This window comes from Symphalangus syndactylus, chromosome 2 (assembly GCF_028878055.3).
Source record: "Symphalangus syndactylus isolate Jambi chromosome 2, NHGRI_mSymSyn1-v2.1_pri, whole genome shotgun sequence".
NCBI lineage: Eukaryota > Metazoa > Chordata > Mammalia > Primates > Hylobatidae > Symphalangus > Symphalangus syndactylus.
The window spans coordinates 130,275,625-130,289,513 of NC_072424.2; the positions used below are offsets into that span (position 1 = coordinate 130,275,625).

The 13,889-nt window shown below is 37.0% G+C and overlaps 1 protein-coding gene across 7 annotated transcripts in view; it reads right to left on the bottom strand.

Annotated features, from left to right (window-relative positions):
• Positions 1 to 13,889, bottom strand: part of SYNE1 (spectrin repeat containing nuclear envelope protein 1) — a 528,347-nt gene that overhangs the window by 425,136 nt on the left and 89,322 nt on the right. For all 7 annotated transcript variants that reach the window (XM_063632191.1, XM_063632173.1, XM_055267440.2 and 4 more), the window contains one exon: positions 13,436 to 13,497. In XM_063632191.1, the coding sequence (XP_063488261.1) occupies positions 13,436 to 13,497 (62 nt within the window). The remainder of the gene's footprint in view (positions 1 to 13,435; positions 13,498 to 13,889) is intronic.

A 13,889-nucleotide genomic window follows, 5' to 3' on the forward strand; every position in this document is an offset into this window, starting at 1 on the left:
TCTGACAAAGGGCTAATATACAGAATCTACAATGAACTCAAACAAATTTACAAGAAAAAAACAAACAACCCCATCAAAAAGTGGGCGAAGGACATGAACAGACACTTCGCAAAAGAAGACATTTATGCAGCCAAAAAACACATGCAAAAATGCTCATCATCCCTGGCCATCAGAGAAATGCAAATCAAAACCACAATGAGATACCATCTCACACCAGTTAGAATGGTGATCATTAAAAAGTCAGGAAACAGGTGCTGGAGAGGATGTGGAGAAATAGGAACACTTTTACACTGTTGGTGGAACTGTAAACTAGTTCAACCATTGTGGAAGTCAGTGTGGCGATTCCTCAGGGATCTAGAACTAGAAATTCCATTTGACCCAGCCATCCCATTACTAGGTATATACCCAAAGGACTATAAATCATGCTGCTATAAAGACACATGCACACGTATGTTTATTGCAGCACTATTCACAATAGCAAAGACTTGGAACCAACCCAAATGTCCAACAACGATAGACTGGATTAAGAAAATGTGGCACATATACACCATGGAATACTATGCAGCCATAAAAAATGATGAGTTCATGTCCTTTGTAGGGACGTGGATGAAACTGGAAAACATCATTCTCAGTAAACTATCACAAGGACAAAAAACCAAACACCGCATGTTCTCACTCATACGTGGGAATTGAACAATGAGAACTCATGGACACAGGAAGGGGAACATCACACTCCGGGGACTGTTTTGGTTTGGGGGGAGGGGAGAGGGGCAGCATTAGGAGATATACCTAATGCTAAATGACGAGTTAATGGGTGCAGCAAACCAACACGGCACATGGACACATATGTAACAAACCTGCACATTGTGCACATGTACCCTAAAACCTAAAGTATAATAATAATAAAAAAAAGAAAAAAAAAGTTTCCTGAGGCCTCCCCAGCCATGTGGAACTGTGAGTCAATTAAACCTCCTTCCTTTATAAATTACTCAGTCTCGGGTATTTTTTACAGCAGTGTGAAAATGGAGTAATACAGTATGAAATGAAAATTCAAGAAGTTCTCACATTTAAGCATTATATATGAAATAAAAAATGTTCGTGCATAAGGGAATTATGACAAAATAGTCCTTCTATAGGCTACATACAATATATAAATTCCAGTATTTAGTAAGTATTTCTATGACTTAGATATTACTCAAATTTAGTGGGTATTTAATAAGGATAAAAGGAGAAAGATAATAAAATAGGAAGAGAAGAAAAAATGAATAAAATATTGTTAAACATCTAAATGTGCTGAATGCTATTATGTGGACTCCTACCTGCTATCTTGTTTAATATTCACAGACACTACCTATGGGAACACCGCCCTCTCTTTAAAAGCAAGGAATCTAAATTTCAGAGACACCAAGTGACTGGGATTAGAGCCCAGGATTTTATACTTTGAGTCACCTTGTTAGACAGGAAGCTTAGTATAAAAACGATGGTATTAACATTAATTTTTCCTGAATAATACACAAACCCATAAATGTAATTTGTAATTATTATCAATTGAAAAAGTACTGACTGATCAGCTGAAGTGCCTGCTACTCTACTAGAAACACTAACTTTATTAACTTCTAAATGTGGATTTAAGAAAGACTAAAAAGGTAATAAGAGAAGCATCATATGTACTAACATATCTAACATATACTGGCATGGACACAAGCCAGCTCAAGTCACACCTGTGTCTTGATGTCCCCCAATGGTCACATTTGTGCTACACCCTATCTTGTTATGTGAGTGACCTGAGCTGGGCCCATCATATTCTCTGCTTGGGTCCAGAAGATGTCTGGGGTCACATTGTCCCATGGTAGTGACCCAGGGACTAGTGTCATCAAGTTGTGCTGCTGAGGTCCCCCTTCCCAGTGGAGTCACATGAGGATGTACTTATTTTTCCCAGCAATGACATGTGACAACCCATGTGAAGTGTTCCCAACCAGGGAAGTCCCCCCAAGTCTTAGTGTCCAGGGTTTTATTGGGGGGTCTATGACATAAACAAGCAATATCCATGTGACTGACCTCAGCTACTCAGCTCCAGCTCTCTCCCACACCCTCAACCCCAGCAAAGAAAAGTTAACCCAAATCACAGTGTTAACATAAAAAGATCTGATCAAGGTGGTACAGCACGGCCAAGGCCCCAGGACAAACAAAAACTGATGTTTACTATAAACATAGTGTGGCTCAAGGTCTCAGGCATAGAAAACCACACTATTGGGGCAGAATATTCCAAGGGCTCAGATTATCTCCCAGAAGCCAGCCAAGGTCTATTCTTAAAGACAGGCCCGTCTTTGGAACACAGTATCTGAGCACCGCAGGCCTGCTGAGTTAAGTCTGTCTTGCCCAGTTGGCTTTTCCTTCTCATACTTTGAGACAACTAGTAGCCTTTCAATGGCTCTTTCTTCTTGGTTAAATCATCTAAAATTAATTTTATTTACTTGCAACAAAATGAGGCACAACTGACATGTGTCTAATTTCTTAGTGTGTAAACACTATTCTGAGCATAACAATTTAAATATCAATGTCTCCCCACTCCCACTCACATAAGTGACCAAAAGTAAATTTGTTCTGTAAAACAGAAGTGCATATCTTCAGAAGAACCTAATGGTATTTTTTTACTAAAACAGTCCCCCTTTATGTGCAGTTTCAATTACCTAGGGTCAACTGTAGTCTGAAAATATTAAACAAAAAATTCCAGAAAGAAACAACTCCTAAGTTTTAAATTGCACACTGTTCTGCATAGTGTGATGAAATCTTTTTTTTTTCTTCCTTTTTGAGACGGAGTCTCACTCTGTTACCCAGTCTGCAGTGCAGTGGCACAATCTCAGCTCACTGCAACCTCCGCCTCCCAGGTTCACACCATTCTCCTGCCTCAGCCTCCCAAGTAGCTGGGACTACAGGCACCCACCACCACACCCGGCTATTTTTTTTTTTTGTATTTTTAGTAGACACGGGGTTTCACCATGTTAGCCAAGATGGTCTTGATCTCCTGACCTCGTGATCTGCCCACCTCAGCCTCCCAAAGTGCTGGGATTACAGGTGTGAGCCACCGCGCCCCGCCGTGTGATGAAATCTTAAGCTGTCCCTGCCTGGGACATGAATCAACCCTTTGCCCAGGGTATTCACGCTGTCTACTCAACCTGACCCACCTGCTTGTCACTTCATAGTTGTCTAGGTTATCAGATCAACCGCCTCGGTATCACAGTGCCTGTGTTCGAGTCATCCTTATTTTACTTAATAATGACCACAAAGTGCAAGCGTAGTGATGCTGGCAATTTGGATATGCCGACAAGATGCTGTAAAGTGCTTCCTTTAAGTGAAAAGACGAAAGTTCTCAATAAGAAAATGAAAAAAAAAAATCTGAGATTGCTAAGATCCATGGTAAGAATAAATCTTTTATTTGTGAAACTGTGAAAAAGGAAAATTGGCTATCACACCTCAACAAAAGTGACGGCCAGAGTAAATGACAAGTGCTGAGTTAAGATGGAAAAGGCGTTACATTGGTGGGTAGAGGACACGAACAGAAATGTGTTCTAGTGGACAGTGATCAGGTTCAGTACCATCTGTGGCTTCAGGCATCTACTGGGGATTGAGACATGTCCCTTTTGAATGTAGTTTAACTTTTTAATTTTTAAATGTGCTAAAATACACATAATATAAAATGTGCCATGTTAATCTTCTTAAGCATACAGTTCAGAAGTGTTAAATATTTCCACATTGCTGTGCAACTGATCTCCACCATTTTCATTTTGCAAAATTGAAACTCTGTACCCATTAAACAACAACTAGCCATTCCCTCTGCCCTTCGGCCCCTAGCAACTACCATTCTATTTTCTTTTCAATGATTTTGACTACTCTGAATACCTCTTATAAGTAGAATCACACAGTATCTGTCATTTTGTGACTGGCTTATTTCACTTATTATAATGTCCTCAAGGTTCATCCATGTTGTAGCAGGTGCCAGAATTCCATCCTTTTTAAAGGCTGAATTGTAATCCATTGTATGGATATACCACATATCTTGCATCCATTCATCTATCAATGGGCATCTGCATTGTTTCCATTTTCTGGCTATTGTGATTAATGCTACTATGAGCATGAGTGTATTAATATCTCCTGAAGACCCTGCTTTCAATTTTTGTAGATATATACCCAGAAGAGGAATTGCTGAACTACATGTTAATTCTATTTTTATCTTATTTTTTGAAAAACTGACATATTGTTTTCCATAGTGGCTGCTTTGTGAAAGAATAGAAACCTACTTTGAAACATTATTAGCATATCATCACGGTATGAGGTACAAATTTCTACAAATCTTCTACAATCTTAGAATCCCTATTGACCAATATCATGCAGCTATAAAGTAGATTTTCAGTATTAATAATTTAGTATTTCACAAAGAAAATGATAAAATCACCTGTCTCACACCAGGACCATCTAGGTCCTCATTTGCCATCATCCATAATCACTTTTAGTCTTCTAGTAAATGGTTTTTCCTTTTGAGAAAAGAGCTCTCGAAACATTTTATCATCAAAAAAAGCTACAACGTTTTACTTTAAAATACTAAACACATATCCTATGGCTTAATATTTGTGATTGCTAGGTACCTAGTGATACCAATAAAACTGAACCAGAAAATGCTTAGAAGAATAGCGCATGCCACAGTTAAGTATTTACTTCAGTTGAAGCACATACACTATTGAGCACAGTCAGGGTTGCTGAACAGGATGAAGAGTCATGACCTGAGATAATCACAAAATTTTCTTCTGCAGAGCATGTAGGGAGGTCTCAAGGCAAGGGTTGACTCTCTGTGTGCATTCTGTGCACCCTTGAAACCTCTGTGCACAGAACGACTCATAACTTCTAGAACCAGATAAACCACTACTTCTGGTTTATATAAGTTTCAGGTAGGAATTATTTCACAAGCTAAGAGATTGTATATGGAGAAAAATTCCCATCCCAGGATCAGTCTGGAGTTTTTGCATGCTCTGATGATTATCTTCTGGGTGGGAGCAGCAAATTAAACAACAGTAATATAGAGAAGTGGGAAGGAAGAGAGGTTAACCAGCAGATATGGAGCAAGTGACCTCCCCAAAGGTTGGCAAAGAACCCTCCACAGTATATGTATCAAAATGCAAATGTATCCTTGGAGCAGATCAAGTAAATCATGATTATAACCACTGACAGTAGTCAAATAAAATTAATGTCCAACAGGTTTTGTCATTTTATTCAGAAAATCTAATTGAATGTTTCCAATATCTTCAGAAACAAGGTGTAGTAATTTAAAAATTGTATGTGTAATCTGCTTCTCTTTCACTCCCTTTATAACAGCACTGTTGTGATCATTTTCCACTTCTGCTTGGCGAAGGTGGGAAGGTCGTTCCCATTCTTTTTTGTTTCATGTGACAGATAGCATAATCCTTTCCACTTCCTCGATTATTTAATTCAATTCCGAATAAATATTCCAAAGGCAATAACTGCCCTCCAGCTCAGCTTTTAAGTCTGCTTGGAAAACTCAGCTCTTAACAATTTTCAGATGTAATGAAGTTTGTTTTACTATATAATATAAAAGAAGCAGATTCTCCAATTTACTTATTTGGTACAAGTTGGGGTTACCCTTGACTCCTCTCTTTTGCTCACATTCAATATCTGATTCATCAACAAATCTTGTTGGCTTCTTTTTCAAAATTCTTCCAGTATCCAACCGCCTCTCATCACCTTTGCTGCTAGTGGTCCAAGTCACCAGTACTTTGGCCAGATGGCTTCGATAACCTCTAACTTATCTCCCTCCTTCTGCCCTTGCTTCTCTTCAGTCTATGTTCGGCAGAAGAGCTTCTTGACCTTCTTTACTGTTCGTCTCCCCCATTAGAATATAAGCTTCATAATGAGACGGTTTTTTTTTTCTGTTTTGGTTACTGCTACATTTTCAGCACCTAGAATATTCCCTAGCTTATTAAACAGCATTTTAAAATATTTATTGAATAAATGTATGATAAATAAAATATATTTCTGGTTGGGCACGGTGGCTTACACCTGTAATCCCAGCATTTTGGGAGGCTGAGGTGGGTGAACTATTTGAGGTCAGGAGTTCGGGACCAGCCTGGCCAACATGGTAAAACCTTATCTCTACTAAAAATACAAAAACTAGCTGGGCATGGTGGTGGGCACCTGTAATCCCAGCTACTCAGGAGGCTGAGGCAGGAGAATCACTTGAACTCAGGAGGAGGAGGTTGTAGTGATCCAAGCCATGCCATTGCACTCCAGCCTGGGCGACAGAGCAAGACTCTGTCTCAAAAAAATAAATGAATGAATGAATGAATAAATAAATAAAATAATATATTTCTAAAGAAGGAACTTCAACAAATATTAATATTAGCAAAATGTTTATTAATCTGCATAAACTTTGTGAGATCTAGATCTTTGTTTTCCATAAACTAATATATTCTATAAATAAATTAATAAATGCTACTCATTTTGAAATGGGGATTTTCCTTTGTAATGTTTTAATTACATATTTGGAAATAACTAATTATTAGAATGTTCAGGGTTAACAAATTAAAGTGGGTTGATTTTTTCCCTGGCTTTATTAAGATTTAATTGACAAATAAAAATTGTATATATTTGTTATATAAGATGATCTCTTGGTATGTGCATACATTGCGAAATGATTAAATCAAGCTAATTAACATATCCATCATCTCACCTACTTATTGTAGCCTGAGAAAAACAACTAAAAAATTATTTGGGAGGGTGAATTATTGCATTTACCTTTTCCTCTTTGCCTCTTTATCTTCCTGTCTGAGCTCATTAATAGTCTCACCAAAATACGTACAAGGAAACACATGGGAGTAAAATTCTATTTGGAACATGTTTCCATGTTATCTTTCAGCACTGCTGGTGGAAAGACAACTAAAGAAGATGAAAGCCACCACTAAAGTGATATTTTATGACTATAAAGATGTCATTGAAATTCATGATTAGCATGGATTTGTTTTTAGAAAAAACATGGAAAATCCAAAATGTTCCTTTTAAAAGCCTGTATGCATCTAACTTGGTATTAAAACAAAATGTGCTCTTAATGGAATCTGTTATAGGTTGAATTGTGCCTACTCACCAGAGATATGCTGAAATCTTAACCCCCCAAAATGCTGAAGAATGTGGCCTTATTTGGAAATAGAGTCTTTAGAGAGGTAATCAAGTTAAAATGAGGTCATTATTAGCATGGATCCTAATCCAATATGACTAGTGTCCTCATACAGTGGGGAAATTTGGACACAGACATGCACAGAGGCAGAGACTGAAATAATGCAGTTACCCAGAGACTTAGAAGGAACCTGGCCTTCGAGCCTCCAGAACTCTGAGATAACAAATTTCTCATTTTAAGCCACCCAGTATGTGGTACTTTGTTATGGCAATCCCAGCAATTAATAGGGAATCTAAATAATGTTTTATAAATGTTTTTTTCTGCAGTTTTCCTGAAAAGTGAGAAGATGCTCATATCATGCCCGAATTCATCCCAAAGACAGTATTTAAAATGTTCAGTGCCTTTTGTTGATGACTTCATAAATTTAAGGCTGACAGAAGGATAAAGGACTGCTCATTCTATATTGAAAAGAAGCTCCAGTTATAGAAACACTGAAACATGGCTATTTGAGACCTATTTTTCCTCAAAGGGCTTAGTGACAAGCAATCTATTTATCTCACAGTCAGATATCAGAAAGGTTGAATCAAGGGTGTTTAAATAAAAATATAATATTCCATTCTATTTGATAAAAAGAGAAGATATGAAACTGCAAGCATTTGATAATAGAAAATAATATAAATATTAAGATTTCTTAATATATGTCTAATTAAAAAAATCTAACTTTTTACAAAGGGTTTTTAAAGATTGTTCCCTTTGAGTGGCTGAAGTACTAAATAACTACAACATTCTATGAATCTTATATAAAATGTAGGAATTTTTTTAAGATAAATTTTAAAATGTGAAAGAACCATTTTTAACCATCAAATTTTAAATATATTCATCGTAACATAACTTCTTTGCCTAAAATGCAAGGCCTATGCTGTTAGGCCTAAGACATCTGTGGTCATTAGGTGAGAATTCCTTCAAATTCAAGTCCATGCCACCTCTGTCTTCATCTTTCTGCCTATCCCAAAGTTAGGGACAGCCACACCCACTTTCCTATTCCCACTGCTAGTCTCAGAGAAGGGGAGATACCTCTGCTCTGGAACAAACTTACACCCTCCACCTCTGCTCTTGATTTCTTCTCTCATTCTGCCTCCTCAGGAGCCTTGTTCCTTCAGAATCCCATTCATTGCCTTCTTTTTCAGCCTCTCCCTCTCTACAAGCTCTTGATCATTCCCTTCTATACAGATGCAGGCTCACGACCACCCTTTATTAAAACAGCTTTTACCAAATCCAATGTTCTGCACCAGCTAATACTCTATCTCATGAACATGTAATATATATTAAGTGTACTAACATCCTTACCTCTCATTTACTCATCAGCTCGCTAGAGTCTAGTTTCTACTATAACATAGCCGCTCCCAATGGTGGCCAATGACTTCCAAACTGCCAAACTGAATGGGTTCACCTTTACCAACTAATTTCTCCTTCCAAACTGAATTTCCTAGCTTTTCCCCCAAGCCTCTTGTATTCCTTATATCTGTGAATAATCTTAATCATTTGCTCAAGTCAGAAATCTAGAAGTCATTCTTGATTCCTTCCCCTCCAAGATTCCAATTAATTACTCAGTTCTATCAAGTCCACTCCTAAACATCTTTTCAGTCTATCCACTTTTCTCCATTTCTCCACCACTACTTTAGTTCAAGCTGCCCTCACCTCTCATCTGACTTACTGCAAGTTCTCTCCATCTTCAATCTTTCTTGTTCCTGCTCTAATTCAGGAGAGAGAGAGAGATGTTCAGGGTCAGAATGATCATTTTATTCTCCTGCCTAAGATTCTTTCTTGTCCTCCACCGCCCATAACGCAATGTCCAAACTATTTTAATGACTGGCCTTTGACCAATTCTCAGTTTTCTCTGTTGCCACCCTGTTCTTGGTGATATGGTTTGGCTGTGTCCCCACCCAAATCTCATCTTGAATTGTAGTTCCCATAATCCTCACGGGAGGGACCCGGTGGGAGGTAACTGAATCATGAGGGAGGTTCCCTCATGCTGTTCTTGCGGTAGTGAGTGAGTTCTCATGAGATCTGACGGTTTTATAAGGGGCTTTTCCCCTTTTGCTCGGCACTTCTCCTTCCTGCCACCATGTGAAGAAGGACATGTTTGCTTCCACTTCTGCCATGATTGTAAATTTCCTGAGGCCTCCTCGGCCCTGTGGAACTGTGAGTCAATTAGACCTTTTTCCTTTATAAATCACCCAGTCTCAGGTATATCCTTATAGTAGCAAGAGGATGGACTATTACACCTGGAATCTACACTTTCAGGTATTCTGAACTGCTTTCCTTCCCTTTCCTGTACCATGCTTTCTACCCCTCCACTTTTGAAAGCACTCGTTCCTTTACCTACCCAACCCCAGGACCTTTCTCAGGCCCAGCTTAAACGTTTCCTCCTCTGAAACTCTCTTGATGCCCTTCTTCGGATTACCTGTATGGCTGGCTGTGCTTATCATGTGTTCACTTGTCACCCTGCATGTCCTGTCATAAACTCATCACACACACTTCATTGTGATTGTCTCCTCTGCTAGATGATCAGTACCATGATGGCACAGCCTGTATCTGCCTTTGTTCATCACTGTATCCACAATCCCTAGCACATAACAGGCATTTAATAAGTACTTACTGAATGAATAACTAAATAAACAAATGAAGCATGGGAGGATAACACAATGATTAGTCCCTGCTAAGGACTGAATGTTTGTTTTCCCCACAAAATTTATATGTTGAAACTTTAACCCTCAGTGCAATGGCCTTTGGAGGTGGGGTCTTTGGGAGGTAATTAGGTTTAGATGAGGTCATGAGGTTGGGCTCCCCACAATAAGATTTATCAGTGTCCTTATAGGAAGAAGTAGACACAGAGAGAAGGCAGCCATCCATCTGCAACCCAGGAAGACAGCCCTCACGAAGAACTGAATCTGCTGGCAACTTGATCCTGGACTTCCAGCCTCCAGAAGTGTGAGAAACAAATGTTTGTTGTTTAAGCCATCTGGTCTATGATATTTCATTAAAGCAGTCCGGGCTGACTGACAGTGCCCATGCTTAGGAGTCATAGGATTGAAATCTGTTTTCGTCCTTTACTTGATATGTGACTATGAGCTTATTAATTAACTCTAAGCTTCTGGTTCATAATCTACAAAATAATAAAAATAATGCATTTTCTTGTGTGAGGATTAAATAAATAAGAGATAAAGTTGCTAAGGCACTGTAATTGGCATGTGGTAAGAATTTAGGAACATGTTTTCTCAGTAAGTGCTGATAAGCTAGATGTGAGTCAGAAACCTGACTTTGAAAAACCATCATTAAAAATCAATATTGGGCTAATTTAATAAAATACTCCACCTTCTTTCATTAACAGAGCTAACAGAATAGAAAGATACTGGTTTCTTCTTGAAAAGTGAGAAAATTATAGGTTCAATGTCTAACAATGTAGCCCCATCCCTGAAAGAAATTATCAGGTATATGAAATAAAAACAACCTGCCAATTGTTAATGGTATATCAACAATTTGTGATTTGCAATGTTTTACATAATTGGAGAAGCATTTAGACTTCAATTTGATAATAAACATCAAAAAAGAACAGATAATTATACCCACAAATTTTAATGATCTAACATTTGTGTAGTAAAAATAGAATAAAAACACAAACACAGAAAACCCTTAGGTTTTTTCTTACTTATAATAAGATTTTTGTTTTAAGAAAAGCATATTTTTACTTATAATAATTAACAAATGTAAAAAAGAAAAAATAAAAGCATATTTTAAAAAACAGATTGCAATCTTATTTGCATACTATGTCTTCATATTGCTGTCATAATATTTATAAAGAATTGTTACACTAGAATAAAATGTCATCAGTGAAGACTTTTTATTTAATTAAAAGTCAAAAGTATATTAATTTGCAACTGAGCAAAGCAGTCAGGCACAAAAATAAAAATTCCTATTAAAAAGAATCCCTAGATATACAATCATGTCATCTGCAAACAGGAACAATTTGACTTCCTCTTTTCCTAATTGAATACCCTTTATTTCTTTCTCCTGCCTGATTGCCTAAGCATCTTCTGAACAGCTTCCAATGCTCCCAAGATTGAAGAACTTTAGGAGAGAAGGATCAACTTCCTTTCTTCTCAACTAAACACCCTAGCTCTTAAACCTGCCACTACCTATTATTAAAGCTATATTTGGAAATGGTAAATTTAACTCATAAATGGTTTGATTGTCAGTTTATCTGAAAACATTCCAAAGCACAGAGCTATGTATACCTGGATTACCATGCAAGGAAACATCAAATATGAAAGGGGAGACAACTCATCACTGCCATTATTCCAGGGTTGAGTTCCAGCCTCTTAACTGTTAAAAACTTTGAAGGGTGTTTTAATAGTGCAAGGAAATGGGGATTCTTAGAACATCTTAGAATATATTAAAATCATAATTGTGCATAGCTGTTGACTACCCACTTCTAGAAATTTATCCTAAGAAGAAAATATCATACAAGTGTTCAAACAATGAATGCCCAGGACTTTCACTGTAGTATTTTATATAATATGAAACAATGAAAACCACCTAAATAACCCTCAACAGGCAACGGCTAACTCATCACAGATAAACATGACAAGTTTATTTAACCATTACAATAATTACATAGTTCTATCTATTGTCATGGATTGATGTGTTGGGTGAAATAGAGGCTCCAGAACAATATCCTATAAAACCACTTATATGAAACTGTGCGTAGAAAAGTGTTGACCACTGTCTTAATGATGACTGTATCTGGATTATGTGATTTAAGATTACTTTTACTTTCTTTACACATTCTAAAAGTTTCATTATTAATATTATTTTCAATTATTTAATCTCTTTACACTATGAAAAAATAATAACTCTTTTCATTTTGAAAAAAAAAAAAACCTTTCCCCAATCGACGACAATTCCATAATACAAATAGCGGCCAGGTGGGACCAACTGAGGCTTTAAAAAATAAGCCCCAAAGTCATCAATCCTATGTATCCACTGCCTTTTTACAGAGCAGATTGTGGGGCAACTACTGGGCCAAATTCCCTTCTCCTCAAGTGGCTGTGGGGAAGAGAGCATAGGAAAGATGACCCTGGTTTATCCTGTATCTAGACAGGTCGCTCCAGGCTTCTTTCATGGCTGGATTGCGAGCTTCTCGGGGCCTGGGAAAGTGTTTTACTAATTTTTTCCTGTCTTCAAAGGCTAGCACAGACACAAAGTAAGCAGTGAATCTGTAGAATGGGACTAAAATCAACTGTCATGCTTTGTTTGCTTCTGCGCTATCAAAATGGCTTTGGGGAAGCCCCTGATCAAAACCTGCCTATAGGGTTGTGCTTTACATACTACAGGCACCACTCTCAGCAAAAGTGAGAATAAGAAATTTGAAGATAAAATTGTTTTGTCATCTAATTCATTTAACCAATTATTGTCTTGAAGGGAGAGCCAACACAAATTCAACTATATAATCATATAGACTACTCCTTTAAAAATTATCAGCAAATCCTCTAACTGAATTCAGACATAATTGTCCCATCATCTGAATTTATTTTTACGAATATGATATCTCTTGGTTTGCTTATTTTTTCATCAGCAGTACAAGAGATTAATTTTATTATACTGTATCAAGATTAAGATTTATTTTATATTAGTATTTATATTGAAAGACATTATAATATATAGACATATAGTCACCTAATATCATTGAATGACAGAGGGGATAATACTAGAATGATTTTAGCCTTTTCATGTCCTATTACCATGGTTACTTTTTTAAATCAAAGCACCAGAGATGAGAGCACAGATACTATCATAATCTCTTTAGATAAAATCTTTTGCTTAGCACAGATCACTTACAGCTTCTTCGTGTTCCAGATAGGAACAAACACACACAAACGAAAATCCAGCACAAATTCTCATTTTGATATGACACACACATTAGTATTAGAAAAAATAATTGGATGAAATAGTTTCTCAAGATTCACAGAATTGACATGAAGTAACTGCTCTTGACTTTAGCTATAAGTTCATTTCTTCCCAGAAGCAATGTTAGCAAATTCCACTCGTAGGCAACAGCTAGACCAACCAATAAGATTACACTATCATTGATTCGTAATAGTGACAACAGGGACAGAAGCATTTTGTTATACTGGACATTTAATGATTTACTGGCTCAACCTAAGTAAATCTGTAATGCTGGGTAGTTTCCTTTACCTTGGCCAGATGAGAGTTGATCCATTTCGTGAAAGTTCGTTTTTGTACTATCTCTTGCTCATCTAGAAAGAAAAAGAAATCTGGTTAAATAATGTAATATTTCATGAAGTTGTATAATGAGAAAAAGTCCTATTTACACAAATCTGGAAGGAATCGTGAAATCGTTTTCTCATTCATTTTACCAATTATTGTCTTGAAGGGAAAAGTCAAAAAAAAATCGATCTATACAATCATATAGACTATTCCTTTAAAAAATTATCTGCAAATGCTTTAAAATTTGCCATATGTTAGCCCTATGTTTATCTTCATCCACTTACTTAAAATTCACTGATGACTTATACTTCAAAAAAGCTGTTAAAAATAAAAATTCACCAAGACCACTAAGTGCTGAATTTTATGCCAAGTGCAAAAGAATACAGAGGGCTGAATAGGGCAAGGTCCCTGCTATAAAATA